The 16,242-nt window shown below is 42.5% G+C and overlaps 1 protein-coding gene across 4 annotated transcripts in view; it reads right to left on the bottom strand.

Moving 5' to 3' along the window:
- The window catches only part of epha6 (eph receptor A6), a 245,183-nt gene that overhangs the window by 73,852 nt on the left and 155,089 nt on the right, over positions 1-16,242 (bottom strand). For all 4 annotated transcript variants that reach the window (XM_054786681.1, XM_054786683.1, XM_054786684.1 and 1 more), the window contains exons 4-5: positions 15,462-15,617; positions 6,324-6,659 (exon numbers count right to left, since the gene is read on the bottom strand). In XM_054786681.1, the coding sequence (XP_054642656.1) occupies positions 6,324-6,659; positions 15,462-15,617 (492 nt within the window). The remainder of the gene's footprint in view (positions 1-6,323; positions 6,660-15,461; positions 15,618-16,242) is intronic.

Genomic DNA, 16,242 nt, shown 5'->3' with positions numbered 1-16,242 from the left:
TGTAAAAAAAAACTGTGTGTTTTGGAATCAAATATAATACTCTGCTAATAACCCATATGTTATATTTCTAAGTACTTCCCAGGGTGATGTGGATGGATGATCTATTTATACTTTTCTCTGCCGGTCTCGGTGCATTTAAAGTATGCTAGTCATGGGGATTGATGCTTGTGCATATATACGCGTATGAATCACAGAATATAGAAAAGGTTATGCCTGACAAGAAATTATCACAGGCCATAGAGTTTCTGATGCATGTGGAGAGTACCAAAGAATGCTTTTTGTATGCATGTATATTTGCAAAGAAGTCCAGCATAGGCATAACAAATCATATATGGTAACCTCACCGGCATCAAGCATTTACCAGAAGTGCCATCTGCATTTTAATAGCCAAGACTAATTTATCTTCAACTGCAGTGCGTTCATACAGGAGTCTTGATCCGCACAGGAATTCTCATGCCTGCCTCTTTTCTGCTGATGGCAACTCTATGCTAATGGTGTTTTCTGTTCACCTTTCCAAATAACCCATTATAGTGTTTTTTGTGTCTTGGGAAGAGTATTCACAAACACATTAGGAGCATGTATATACTGTTAAACCCTTAGTATTCTGGGATTTTTTTGTTTTTAAAACAAAAAACACCTAAAAAGTAATACCCAAAAAAAATGTAAAGCTGTCCTGGAACCATTTAGAATAGAGGCATTGGGCTCTTTTGAAGGCCAGCTAACTGATTTTGTATCCCCAACAGACAGAATCTAAGTGTTACTGACAAAGAAGAATAAGAGTTTGAATACACTCAGAAACGTACCTTCAAATAACTAGTTTGGTGGTATGGACTGTAAAACACAACAAAGTCATAGTTTGAGTCTGTTAGGACCCACCCTTTTAGCGGGGTGAAGTCCACCCATATTCTCTTATTTTAGCAGTTGTGAAATATTGCTAAGAGGCTCAAGTAAGGTTTAGGGTAGACACAAACGGTGGCAATGCCAGCGCTGGAGAGAACGGTCAGCTACCCAGCCAAGGTCTAGCAAGGTCCAATTGGTCTCTAAAATGAAACTGAGCCCCTCTTCCTCACATGCCTGCTGTGGCGATGGTCTCAATGATCAGGAAACATTCCATTTAGTGTATTGGTCTGGTCTGGTTTCAACTAATCTTGGCTAAGAGGCTGATCGTCTCAGTCAGCAGACAGCACGGTGACTCATAATGAAACTGTGTGTGTGTGTGTGTGTGTGTGTGTGTGTGCATGTGTGTGTGTGTGTGTGCGTAGCACATGCACGTTTCAGTACCCATCCAGAACAGAGTGGAAAATATTCCATTCCTTACTTGCTAGGAGTTTGAGTGATAGTACACAGATGGACTATTGTACACCAGTTTTTTCTAAAGTTAAACTGAAGCTTTCCAAAGTTGTTCCATTTGGAGACCCTTTGGTCACACTTTCAGCCTCGTGGCTTCCTGACATCTTATCTTGTCTTTTAAAACAGTTTTGTCATGACCCAATGCGGCCTATGAGTCAAAATAATTGCACACCCCTGCTAAAGCATAATGAAGCCTCACCCCCCCCCTCCGGGTCATGACAGCAATGTAAACTGTAAAATCCCATGCGGTATAGCGCTGCACACCCCCAAGCTCGAACCCGCAACCACACAAACCCTCTGAAAGACTGATGAGCACGCTAACCAGTAGGCTTTAGGCTCTCAACCCACTGACTCCTGAGGCATCAGGGAGTGAGGTTTACTTATCTTCAAGAGTACAGCTAACCTAGATGGCATCGGTTACACACCGAAATAGGGAGTGGCGTAATATTGTGTTTTCTCCAAGAAAATAGTACACGGCAGGCCATCGGAACGGTAAGGAGTTAAAGGAAAAGTGGTCACAACAGTTTAATTAAAAAAGGTGTGTATGTTTATTTATGACACCAGTAAATCTCCTGCAATGATGCGCTCTCTAAAGATTTTCGGTTTCTCATTATAAAGTGGGAATTGTTTTAAGGCAGCGGTCCCCAACCTTTTTTGAGCCACGGACCGGCTTGTGTTCCCACAAATCTCCCGCGGACCGGGGATGGGGTCGTACATTATAGCGATCTAATTTATCTTATTTATTATGTATTGTGTAAAACAAAGACATGAACAACATTTGAATGCAGACCCACCATCCACCAGTTCAAGCCTGGAGTGTTTCCAGAGAGATTATTACATCGCTGTTTGACGTGTGTGGTAAAAGTCAGTGTGCTAGCATGAATTAACTTGAGACAAATGTGCACATTAGCACTCAATAAGTCATCAAAACTTACCTTCATGCATTCCCACATAGTATCAGCATTTGACACCAAATATGAGGTGAAAGAAAAATGCTAAAAATAGAGTAGTAGTCTATCTGAGAAAATTAGCACACGCACAGTGGACATGCATCAAGTGAGACGGATGAGACGGAGAGAATCCGGACACTTTTCAAAATAAAACATAATGGAAATGGGGTTGGGGATCACTGTTTTAAGGTATCACAGATCTGTGCACCCGTTTGGGATAGTCTCTTCATCAGGGCTACCTTAACACAACAAAAGTGGTACACCAATGTCCCAAAGGACATAAAATTTCCAAGTCAGCCAAAATGGCACTCATCACTAACACTTCTTTCTTTCACTTTGTTGTGTCTTGAGTCACCTTAAAAGCGCTGAGTGTGTCCTAGTGAAGTGTCCAGTCGGAGACGAGTCGTAATCATGGCATTGACTGATGATATGGCAATATGGACACAGGTCACAATGATTGACTGTACCGGACTGTACCGGACAACTTGTGTCATGAGTGTTAGGAACGGAATATTTTCCACTCTGTTTTAGACAAGGTACGACAACATGCTTATCTAGCACAGAGATATAACACACTCAGAGGACCTTTCACTTAGAAAAGATGCACCCTGTTTTTATCTGTGCACACACGGTTTCTAGATAGGCCACCATTTTATTCTCTTCTTGAGGATTGTTTAGCTGCCGAACTTAGACTGGCTGGTGCCAAATATCCTAACAACAAAAAAGGGAAGTTCTGAGAGAAAGAATAAAAGAATCGATCTTCAGAGATCGATAGGACTTTGCAATACCTTTGTTGACAGTTAATCGCTCTCTCCAGCGCTGGCATTACAATTGCTTCTATCTAGTCCTGAATTAAATTGTAAACTGTCTATGCCTCGACTCATTTCACAGCTACTTAGAATAAAATAATCTAGGGGGCTCTCGCTTTGTAAAAGGGCCAGTCTAAACAGGAGTAAGAAGATTTGATTTTTGTTGGACCATTTCCGTCAAAGTATGCGTGTGACCTGAGAGGGGTTACTGTAGTGTGTGATCTATATGTCAAAACTGCAAGGGATACAAAGAAATTCATGACATCAGTGATTGGGCAGAAAGAGCAGTGAGTGAAAAGTCTGAGGCTGAAGTCCACACAGAGGGGTCAACGACTCACTTTAACTGTGAGCCACTAATTAGTTATCCACTATACGCATCATCAATATTGATTTTACATTTAACAGTTAACATCTTTTGCCTGTTCAGTTCATAAAGGTTTTACAATGGTAACAGTTCCATTTCCATGATTTGCCGACCAGTGTATCGAAGCTACACGGATTCAGAATTTATCCCACATATCTAACAGACCTGTCCAGTACCAGCGTAGCATAGATTCATACTGCAATTTACAATTTTGCTGTCAAAAATAAAGAATCTAGAAAGAACAGTCGCACACCACAGCAGAGAAGGAGCTCCAGGTTCACCACCCCAGTGGTATTTGATAACCTTTTTACAAACAGGTATTCAATCACGCCAAAATCAAAACAAACATGTTCATAAAATTACACACAGAAAAAGTTGCGTCCGACTCCAGCTCCCTAAAGCACTTTAAAAAGTATGTTAGTCTAGTCTATATTGGTGCTCGCCCAAGCCGAGGGACTTGCTATGTGTCTATGCATTGAACTTGGGGAATCTTAATGAAATAAAAAGGCTAGGCGTGACATTGTGTTTACCTGCAAAGACTGTCGGAACTGTCCCTGGACACACGCCGAATAATACATTTAATGTGTTGTGGCTGTATGAGAAAATGTGTTTTCCTCCAAACTCCCTTAACAACAGAGGAACAGAGGGTGGATGGAGCCAGAGAACAAAGACAAGAGAAAAAAAATATACACAGGAGAAGAAAAGGAGGAGGGAGAACATAAAAAAATGGTGTTTCCAAATTACAAATTAAAATCGGGTATAATCTACATGACATACCTTCTCCCACAGGAAACATGGTCCTTTAACCATAAAAGCTGTTATTATGAGAATGCAGCAAGTGAGAAAGTATTCATTATTTCCCTGCCATTATTTACTGCAGTGCTTTAGAAAAAAATCGTGTTCAGATAGATAAATTGCATTGTCATACAGAATTAACTTTACAGTCAGGTGTTAGTGAAAAGCTTCAGGTTGAAATGGTCTTGATTATGCATTCTAAAAAGAGACTTCTGCTAAGTTCGCAAAATGTAAATTGATTACTTGGTGTCAAATATATCATTTTATTCAGTGTCATTCACAGTCACAAGGCTGAAGAAGCAGGATCAAAGAGAAATAGCAAAATAAATAATTTTTAAAATAATATGGCACTACCGGTACACCATAATCATGGTTCAGTACCGACCTCAGTTTTAAGGTCACGGTTTGGTTCATTTTCCGTACTGTTAAGAATGGAATATTTTTCCTCTGCTTTGAGCAAGACACGATCATGAGGCTGTCTTGGCTGACACAAACACACTCTGTTCTTGTACCTGTCGTGCACACACACACAAGGTTACCCTCACTGTACAACCTCTCCGACAGACGTCATAAAAGAAAGCGGGCTAGGGTTCCTCTTTGGAGAGCGAATGGACTTCGCTAAACCTTCACTGGCAGCTAATCACACTTCAGACAGATATTAAAATGGTGACATATCTACAAACTGTGTGCATGTGTGTGTGTGTGTGTGTGTGTGTGTGTGTGTGTGTGTGTGCAAAATAGCTATGATAACAGAATGTGTTTGCATCATCCAAAATAACCTCGTGATCGTGCGTCATGTTTCTGCGATCAGCAAGCCTTCAGCATGTCTTGTTCATAGCAGAGAGAAAATATCCCATTCCTAACAGTACAAAATTCAAAACAGAAAAATGCTTAGTTTTGTGTTTGATATTTTAAATTAAACATAAAAAAACTGCTGACATGCAATTCTACAATATATACAATTCTTACATAAAAACCCAGATATATTTTGGGCATTAAAAATGCTAAAACCAATCAATAGTCACCTTTACACTATTACTCAATATAGTAGACATAATATGAGTGCCAAATGTCTTGCTGAATGTCCACTTCCTGTGCCTCACTTGTGTTGTGGACCATGTGGGAAATCGGTATGCAGCTGGACTGAACTGAAGGCTAAATACTGAAAAGTCTGAATACGAATACATGTACGGTTACGCCCTTATATGTCACTTTTTCATATGGAGGAACACTCAGGAACGCACTCTTTCCATACAGTCAAAGGCACCCAACCAAGCCCCACATGAGCAAACAATTTGGCAACAGCGGCAAAGAAAACCTTGAACAGATCAAGACAAATGCAGACCGTATCATCATGAAAAATACTGGCGGGATCAGATCATGCAAGGATAGAAACAAATTCAACAGCAGCAATCTGGAAGAGAAAATAAAGTCGGACATTCACCTCGAGAGAAGCGAACCAACCAATCAAATGCCCTTGTCTTGCAGTGGCAATATCCCCGTTAAAAGCTAATGAGGTGTTTCCTGGATCAGGGTCTGTGCAATCCATCAAACCTCACTGCAAGATTAATGTTGGAGTTATCCTGCAAACTAACAAACTTACTGGATGAAAAACATGCCCTGCTCGGTTGAGACCAACGGTTAACCACGTACAAGGCCACGAGTTAGCCGTATTGTTGGCTCAGGCCATAGACTCGTCTCTTTCCTTTCTAAAGAGACATATGCTTGCAATATTATGACACACAACAACATACAGACATCGACTAAAGGTACTTAATCATCAAATTTTGTCATAATTAATTAAGTTACGGTGTAATTAAAAGCTTGTTAGAATGTGATGCACAGTTCAGGTGCTGTAATTGAACATCTGCTCTTCTGTATTCTTCTCAATTCTGAGGCACTTGGAGGTGTTAAGTATAAATGAGGGAAGTACTAATAAGTATATGTGGAATTCGCCATAGAGGACAATGGATCAAGTCTATCAAGTTTCATAAAAGAGCATCAACATTCTGGTTATAAATAACATCACTTTGGGGAGGTAAAGTTCATACTCACCACCCTGGTCTGTGCTGACGGTGATGAGAGCGACCTGGCGAGGAAATGAGCTCATGTCTGACACCCCATTGAGTGATTCAATCTCAAAGGTATAATTAGCATGTGCTGAGAAGTCCATGACGGTGACCGAGGCGCTGGTCAGGCCTAACGGTCGTGGCAGGAAACGCAGCTCTTCCTCACACAGCTGGCACCGGTCTGGCTCCGGACCACAGCGTTTGCACTGGACGTTGTAGGTGAGGTCACGGCGGCCCCCCGTGTCACTGGGCGGCGACCACTCCAGCATCAGACATGTGTCATTCAGGTTGAAAAGTAGGTTACGAGGAGGGGAGGGAGGGCCTGTTGAAAGAAGACAAGTTTTGTCAACCTAATCGCTGAAAACAAACAACTTTGGTCTGCATTCTGGTCATCTACACCAGTGGTTCTCAAATGGTTTGTCTGCGGAACCCACCGTTACCCCTCAATGACAAGTGGTGACCCAAATTGAGGGAATTTTTCCACTCAAACTTCCCATGTATAGTTTATTTTAAGGGACTGTTTTCAACACAACATGAACTGCAGCGCTGAGACGTTGTCTCTTTATGATCTTTCCAAGCCGATATCTGCAGCTGTGTGTCGGACGGATGGCACGGAATTAAAACAAATATGTTGTGAAGCTAATGGATACAGCATCAGCAATTAGCTTCTCGACGTGGCTGTAAACAACATTGTGCAACTCGCATAAACCAACAACTGAGAAATACTTGCATGCGGGCATGACAAAGCGTGGCTCGAGGAACTCCATACATTTGGTGAATCCGGCATCAGTGCATTTTCTGCCGATGAGTCTCCTGCGGATAATACCGCGTCCGCCTGATGCTATTTCCGTGTTATTTTACTTTCCCTCTACCCCCTCACCATTAGTGGTGTTTTGGCAACCCTCCATGTCCTGCCACCCCGAACACGGTTAAGCAAAGCATCAGCTCAAGTATGTGCTGCGTGTGAACTGTTATGGCGAGCGGACTCGCTGCCGTACGCACACGGTCTATAGTCTATAAACTCCTAAACTTTGCAGAGAAACACACGCCTACAAATGTTGCTCAGATTGACGTTACAGATGTCCGCCATCTCCAGGTGTAAAGTATTAATTACATGAGGCATCATATTAGCAGCAAATTCAGCAATGTTGAAATTATAGTTTATAAATTATAGTACATTTCAGTTATTGTTGTGTAATGTTTTGTTGCTGTCATGTTTTAAGAAATTCATTGTACTCGGAACAAATCAATCGAGGCAACAAAAATCTGAAAGAGGCCTTTTGTTTCAGCTCCCTAAAAATGAGCCCAAATTCCATCCATCCATCCAATTTCTATACCGCTTCATCCTCATTAGGGTGGCGGGGGCATGCTGGAGCCTATCCCAGCTGACTTCAGGCGACAGGCGGGGTACACCCTGGACTGGTCGCCAGCCAATCGCAGGGCACATATAGACAAACAACCATTCACACTCACATTCATACCTATGGACAATTTAGAGTCGCCAATTAACCTAAAATGCATGTTTTTGGAATGTGGGAGGAAACTGGAGTACCCGGAGAAAACCCACACGCACACGGGGAGAACATGCAAACTCCACACAGAAAGGCCCAGGGGAGAATCAAACCCAGGTCTTCCCGATCTCCAGGCTGTTCCTGTATTGGCCAACGTGCTAACCACTAGACCACTATGCAGCCCAGTTTTTTATTTTTCATTTTACCTTTCTATTTTTCATTCAAAAGTGTAAAAAACAGCATTTTTTTCATTTTATATTTCTATTTTTCATTTTGAAGTGTAAAAAACAGCATTTTTTTCATTTTATATTTCTATTTTTCATTTTGAAGTGTAAAAAAACAGCAGGTTTTTTCATTTTATATTTCTATTTTTCCTTCAAAATTGTACAAAACTACAGCTTTTTTAAATTTTTATATTTCTATTTTTCATTCAAAAGTGTAAAAAACAGTAGGCTTTTTTATTTTGGGATTCCTATTTTTCCTTCAAAAGTCTAAAAAAACAAGAATATATTTAATTTTAATTGAATTTAGCTGTTAATTTTTTTCATTGCCGTACCAAAACAAAAATAATTCAATAATGTTACTTATGTACCGGGGCATGTACCGAACTGTGAATTCTGTGTACCGTTATGTTATCCTTCCTCACTGCAGCTCTGCATGTAAACCGAGGACCGCCTCTGTTTTGACTGATGTATTTTAAGAAAGTTGCGCACAAGTAAATTAAAAGATAAAAACCATGCAGACAAAAACAAGCTCTTTAAGGAGGTATAAGAAAACCACACAAATAAATACCTGTAAATACAAACACACAGCAACAAAGCCCTACAAAAATATGTTCGTTCCAACAATGACAGGGCTGAAAAGCATGTTGGTAGGTTCTGTAATTGTAGTCATCTCATTAAAGCATTCCTTTTGCGTAACCAAGCTACTTGGCGATTCTGGAGAGAAGAACCCTTCAATGCCTTGCTGTCAGTGGCAGGGAGGAACACGTATTGAGAAAAGAACAGGACCTAGCATTGACCCTTGGGACATATTGCAGCAGAATTCAAAATGTTCTGCCCAATTATAAAGACGTTTACCACAGAATACAATGCTAAAAGGTTAAAATGTTGTGTTACTGCTGTACTGCATAACCCTACCCTTTATATGATTTCACTTCCCTATATCATATGAGGTGTTTACGGGGCTTTTATGCTCCCTGGATGCGTGTGTTTGTGCGTCAGTGTAGGCACTGTGCTGTAGCAGGCAGTCAGCTGTCAACAGGGTGGAGTTTCAAGGCCTGTGAGATTTGAAAACTCCTTCCCTGCCAAGCGCACTGTCTGCCAAGACAATGCAATATTTCCCCCACTGGCCTCCCCATCCCTCCAACCCGCTCCACCTTTGCTGGAAATCTCAACAGACGGCAAGGCTCCTCCTCCACTTCTGTCTGCGAATGTCCATTCTCACCCTCTCTTTATCTGCCCGTGCCTTTATCGGCCATCATCTCACCTCCCCTATTCTCTCCACTGAGTAGAATCCACCCACCTTGCCTCCTGTGGATCAACCTCAATGCCATCAATCAGCCTCTATTCTCCTCTTGAGGGAGATTGGGATCAGTATCCGCCTTCCTTTCTCTCCACAGTCTACTTCAGCTACTTTTCCTCCACCTGTACTGTATCTCTCTTGTGTCATCCTCCCTTTCTTCCTTCCTGCATTCCCCTTTTCATCTCCATTTCTTTTTCATTTAGTCTGCCAAGTCTAGTCTTTTTTTTTTATTTTTTTTTACTTATTACAATATGCAGTGTTATGCAACCACAGCTACCTAGAGTTTGTGGAAAATAATGTGTAGTAGTGCTAGTTTGCATTTTCAGGCGTTTTGTCTATATCAGTAACAGGTTATACCCTAGTCACACTCGAGGTAGAATGAGCCAAAATGATGTTGGAAGGAAAATTCATGTTTTGTTCCTGGATATTTGAAGTGCATTCTAAAAATTCAGAGTGCGTTACAAATATTAGGAACCATTCTTGTGGAAAAATATTGAATGGCATTTGAAAGGTATTCTAATTGCACTTTGACTGCATTCTAAATATTTTTACGTTATTCCAACAGCATTCCAAACATTCTGATCACATTCGGGAAAAAAAAAAAAAATGCAGCCAGCTGCTGCTGAAACGTCACTATGAAGTGTCGCCTTATTCACATCACGTCATTTCGCCAAGGAAAAAAAGAGCTGAGCTCACAAATTTCAAATCCTCTCCCGTATGTGCTGTGAATTTTTGAACTTTTTTTATTCTGGCTGGTTCTGCTTGATTCACGCTGATTCGTGCTTAGTGTGACGGGGCTTTACATTGAGGATAAAGACTGTTATGCAAACAGATAAAACTTACTTAAAATATTGCAATATTACTGCTACTTGTGGCTGAAGATAGTAGAACTCAAAAGATTGCTGTCAAATAAAACATGTCAGGTAATTTTTGAAGTTAAGGTGTGAAGGTATACAGTAGATGTCAGATCATCCTTCTCGTATTTTTCATATCTAAGGCAAATGACAAGCACAACACCAGTAAAACATTTAAGTGAATATCGCTTCTCTGGGACTGCTTTTGTGAATGTGATCGATGAGACGCTGTCGCTCTCTTTATGGCACGCTCTTCTCCAGCGGATATCTGCAGCTGTGTGTCGGATGGACTGCACGTTAAGTCCCGACTCGTTGTCCTCCCCTCCCACTCGAGCTTGACAAATTCACCCATAAACACGGCACGCGCCTCTTGGTCGCGTAGCAAGCCAAATAGCACAGACAGAGAACGTGAGATGCATTCACAGACATCACGTCATTACATTGTGTTATTTTTTTTTTGCCCAGGCAAAGACCCACTGAGAATGGCTCTGCAACCAACTTATGTGTCTCAAACCACTGATCTAAATGTTCATAAAATTATAAATTAATAATCTCATAGGTACTATCTGCACTTTGGAACAACAACATTTTTAGATTTTATTTACGATAGAACCTCGTTTTTCGGATGATTCAATCTTGTAAAAAAAATTATGACAAAAATATGTCTCTGTTTACGTACACCATCTCGACTACCGTACGGTGTACAAATGGTGCAGCTAGCCAAACAGTGCATCCACGCGTCGGTGTTGGGACATTATGGACAGATTCCCACCAGGGAATCCTTTAATCATCTTTATTACGTGTGTGTGTGTGGTTTATTTGTTCATAGAACGCACACGGAACGTTGAACAACTCTGTATCTGTCTCCTTTCTTCCACTTCATAAACAGTGCGTGCTGTGCAGATGAGGTGTTCTGACTGTTTTGTGTCCATTTTTTTAATTACAGTTGCATAATAACCCACCATTAGGCCAAAGAAAATGAAAACGAAAAACAAGTCTCCACTGTAATATATCATCTATGGCTGTGAAATTTCAGCCTGGTGATTTATATTGCAAAAAACAAATATTTTAGTACAATTTTGACCAGATGGATTTTCTGTCAGTATAATTTGTTTGGGAAGAAGATTCCGTCCATACATTTCAATATAAATAAATGTTCTTTTGATGTAATCTTGTCGCTACCTTAGGTAAAATGAGTAAATAATGTAAAAAGTGCATGTTGCTGTAAATTACATTTACACTGTGGCTACATGACAACCTGCAGATGGGCTCCTGTTAGTGGAGTGAAGCGCTGATTCTATTTTTAGACGTGCAATATTGCAAGCCAATATTTTCTGAACATTTCCTTGCCAAGCATTGCACCTTAAAGATTAAACCCAGAGAACACTCCCATTTGCTTGATTTTTCACAGTGCAGAGCGCAAGTGCGTTCCTTCTCAACAGAAAGCGTTCATCGATGGCCCCTGTCTATCTAAATGACAGCTGAATAGCTTTTTAATTATGGGGGAATAAGTCTAATTAAACTTTCATTTAATGCAAATATTACTTTGTAATTACAGCCAATGAATCATCATCTAGAAAAGGAGGCCAATCCAAAGGCAATTAATAAGATTCTCTATCATACACTTTAACTCAGAACAGATACGTATTAAATATCGCAATGATCACCTAGAGATGTAGATATTAAGCTTTGGAGAATTTATCGTCAATCAGAATTAGCCATGTTTAAACAATAGGCAGTGGGCTAGTAGCTTTCTTCAGTACAAATTGGGGCCCTGTGCATTATTTTATTGCGTTACATTGCATCCTCCTTGTGCTAACTGATCCATTAAAAGCTATTTTTATACTATTTGACTTGAGTCTGAATTAATTTTGATGCATGTTGTGGAGTAATATGAATACACGGGAAACAAAATAACAAATGAACAAAAATAAAACGAAAAACTGTCCAGGGCTGGGATCAAAACTGAACCCTCTGCTTTAAAAGGCAGCCGCTATACCATTACACCACCAGATTTTTTTTTGTTCAAAATAACATATTAACAGAATTAAACAAATGTCCAGAACTGTGACTGAAGTGAAGCCCTTTGCCTTAAAAGGTGGCAGCTGTACAACCAGAGATGATTTGGTCCAAAATAATAAATTACCAGAATAAAAAAAATGTCAAAAAAAAATCAAAAATCAAAGTTTCACCCTTTGCCTTAAAAGGCAGCATGTGTACCATTACACCACCAGAGACTTTTTAGTCCAATATCAAATTAACAATAAAAAACTCTCCAGGGCAGGTATTGAAGCAATGCCCTCTGCCTTGAAAGGCAGCAGCTGTACCATTACACAAACAGAGAATTTTTAGTGCAAAATAACAAATGAACAGAATTTTAAAAACTACAACAAAACTACCCTCCTATGAGCTCACCACTCGTGGGAAGGGCCAAACGAGTCAGGTGCAGAGTGAGTTGAGTGTCGGCTGAAGGCGGCTGCCTTGGCATCCCGATCCTCGGTTGCAGAAGCTCGCTCTTGGCACATGGAATGTCACCTCTCTGGTGGCGAAGGAGCCTGAGCTGGTGCGTGAGGTGGCTAAGTTCCGGCTAGATATAGTCGGACTCACCTCAACGCACAGCAAGGGCTCTGGAACCAGTCCTCTTGAGAGGGGTTGGTCCTTACTCCACTCTGGTGTCGCCAGCAGTGAGACGCGATGGGCAGGGGTGGCAATTATTTTTGCCCCCCGGCTCAGGGCCTGTACGTCGGAGTTTAACCCGGTGAACGAGGTAGTTTCCCTTCGTCTTCGGGTGGGGGGACGGGTCCTGACGGTCCTGAGTGGGCCACAGTTCGATGATCGACTTTGTGGTCATGTCGTCGCACTTGAGGCCGTATGTTGTGGACACTCGGGTGAAGAAAGGGGCGGAGCTGTCAACCGATTACCACCTGGTGGTGAGTGGGCTCGATGGTGGGAGAGGATGCCGATCAGACCCGGCAGGCCTAAACGTATTGTGAGGGTCTGCTGGGAACATCTGGCAGAGTCCCCTGTCAGAAGGAGTTTCAACTCCCACCTCCAGGAGAGCTTCGACCATGTTGGAGGCGGCGGACATTGAGTCAGAGTGGGCCATGTTCCATGCCTCCATTGTCGAGGCGGCTGATCAAAGCTGTGGCTGTAAGGTGGTTGGTGCCAGTCGTGGCGGTAATCCCAGAACCCGCTGGTGGACACTCGTGGTGAGGAATGCCGTCAAGCTGAAGAAGGAGTCTTATCGGGGCTTTTTGGACCATGGGACTCTGGAGGCAGCTCACTGGTACCAGCAGGCCAAGTGGTCTGTGGCTCTGAGGCAAAAACTCAGACATGGGAGGAGTTCAGAGAAGCCATGGAGAATGACTTCAGCTTCGAAGAGTTTCTGGACCACCATTCGCCGTCTCAGGAGGGGGAAGCATTGCATGGTTAACACCGAGAATTGTGGGGATGGTGTGCTGCTGACCTCTACTCGAGATTCTGTGGACCGGTGGAAGGAATACTTCGAAGACCTCCTCAATCCCACCAACATGTCTCCCAATGAGGAAGCAGCGCCTGGGGACTCTGCCGTGGCCTCTCCTATCTCTGCGGCTGAGATTGCCAAGGTGGTTAAAAAACTCCTCGGTGGCAGGGCCCCAGGAGTGGATGAGATCCACCCAGAGTTCCATAAGGCCCTGGATGCTGTGGGCGTGTCTTGGTTGACACGTCTCTTCAGCATCGCGTGGACATCGGGGATGGTGCCTCTGAATTGGCAGACCGGGGTGGTGGTCCCCCTTTTTAAGAAGAGCCAGAAAGTATGTTCCAACTATTGTGGAATCACACTTCTCAGCCTTCCTGGTAAGGTTTATTTAGGGGTTCTGGAGAGGAGGATCCGCCGGAGAATTGAATCTCAGATTCAGGAGGTGCAGTGTGGTTTCAGTTCTGGTCGTGAAACTGTGGACCAGCTCTACACTCTCAGCAGGGTCCTTGAGGGTGCATGGGAGTTTGCCCAACCAGTCTCCATGTGCTTTGTGGACTTGGAGAAAGCATTCGAACGAGGAATTCTGTGGGGAGTACTCACAGAATATGGAATATGGGGTACCGGACCACCTAATTTAGGAAGTTCGTACCCTGTATGACCGGTGTCAGAGTTTGGTTCGCATTGCCGGACCCGTTTCCAGTGAGGGTTGGACTCTGCCAGGGCTGCCCTTTGTCACCGATTTTGTTCATTACTTTTATGGACAGAATTTCTAGGCACAGCCAGGGCGTTGAGGGGTTCCGGTTTGGTGGCTGCAGGATTGGGTCTATGATTTTTGCAGATGATGTGGTCCTGCTGGCTTCATCCAGCCGTGACCTTCAACTATCACTGGATCGGTTCGCAGCTGAGTGTGAAGCGGCTGGGATGAGAATCAGCACCTCCAAGTCCGAGTCCATGGTTCTCGCTTGGAAACGGATGGAGTGCCATTTCTGGGTCGGGATCGACAGGTGGATTGATGCGGCGTCTGCAGTGATGCGGACTCTGCGTCAGTCCGTTGTGGTGAAGAGAGGGCTGAGTCGAAAGGCAAAGCTCTCAATTTACTGGTCGATCTACGTTCCGATCCTCACCTATGGTCATAAGCTTTGGGTAGTGACCGAAAGGACAAGATCGCGGGTACAAGCGGCCGAAATGAGTTTTCTCCGTAGGGTGGCTAGGCTCTCCCTTAGAGAAGGGACAGAAGCACTGTCATCTGGGAGAAGCACAACTGCTGAGCCAGATGAGGTGGCTTGGGCATCTGGTCAGGATGCTTCCCAGGGGAGGTGTTCAGGGCATGTTCAACCGGTAGGAGGCCTCAGGGAAGACACAGGACAGGTTGGAGAGACTATGTCTCTCAACTGGCCTGGGAATGCCTCAGGATCCGCCGGGAGGAGCTTGACGAAGTAGCCGGGGAGAGAGAAGTCTGAGCTTCCCTGCTTAGGCTGCTGTCCCCGTGACCCGATCTCGGATAAGCGGAAGAAGATGGATAGATGGATGGATGGATAACAAAAACTATAACAAATTAACAATAAAAGGCAGCAGCTGCACCATTACAACAAAAGACACTTTTTAGTGCAAAATAGTAAATTGTCCTCACATACAGCAGAACAAGAACAACTGAACGTGTATTTTAATGCACAAACATGTGTGATTTATAGCCGGAATATTGTTAAACTATGTGGTTATGTAACTAAATTGTCCAGTGATAATTAATTAATTAATTAAAGATTAAGTATACTCACGAGTGCAAGCCATAGTTGGAGGATCTTTACCAGCCCTGAAAAAACCCAATTCACAGCGGCAGCTTGCAGCACCTTCGCCATAGCTGAAACTGTTTGGTGGGCACTTTGAACACTTGATGTTTCCGGCAAAAGCCTTGTAGAAGCTTGGCTGGCATGCTGGGGAAAGACAGACAGACAATATAGAGGTAATGTGAGAAAACATGACATACGTGCAGGTGGGAATTTCATGCTAAGAAACCAACTTCTTAAAAAAAAGCATTAGAGCAATTGGTTTATGCAAACTATAGCCGTGACCTCTTAGCAAGCAATAATGTGGTCCCATTAAATATTCATACTTGAACAATCAAATATGATAATTTAAGCAGTAAGGTTTCCAAAGTAGTTCACTTTCAATGTACGTTATACATACATACATACAACCTGGTTGGGGGTTGTTCACTTTTAGAATCTTGAGTTTTATAAAAGCTGTTCATTTCTTAGTACTTCCACAAGTCCCTTTCAGCTTTATCAATCACCCAGAAATTACTCTGATTTCCTTGTTAAAAGCATAAACTACAATCGATCAGTGTGGTCTAATCAGTGTGGTGATGTGACTTCGTTTTAGCAAATGGGCCTCCCAACCCCACCCTGTCACTGCTTAAAGCTGTATACAGTCGTCGCTCGATTATTTCGGTTAATTGGTTAAGGACCTTACCATGATAAGTGATTTTACGCGAAGTAGGACTCCTTATTCATAAATGGAATATTTTCGTAGTTAGAACATAGAAAACCTGTTTATAAC

This window comes from Dunckerocampus dactyliophorus, chromosome 9 (assembly GCF_027744805.1).
Source record: "Dunckerocampus dactyliophorus isolate RoL2022-P2 chromosome 9, RoL_Ddac_1.1, whole genome shotgun sequence".
Lineage (NCBI taxonomy): Eukaryota > Metazoa > Chordata > Actinopteri > Syngnathiformes > Syngnathidae > Dunckerocampus > Dunckerocampus dactyliophorus.
The sequence above is the reverse complement of the archived record's forward strand: the minus strand, read 5'-3'. Positions and strand labels throughout refer to the sequence as shown.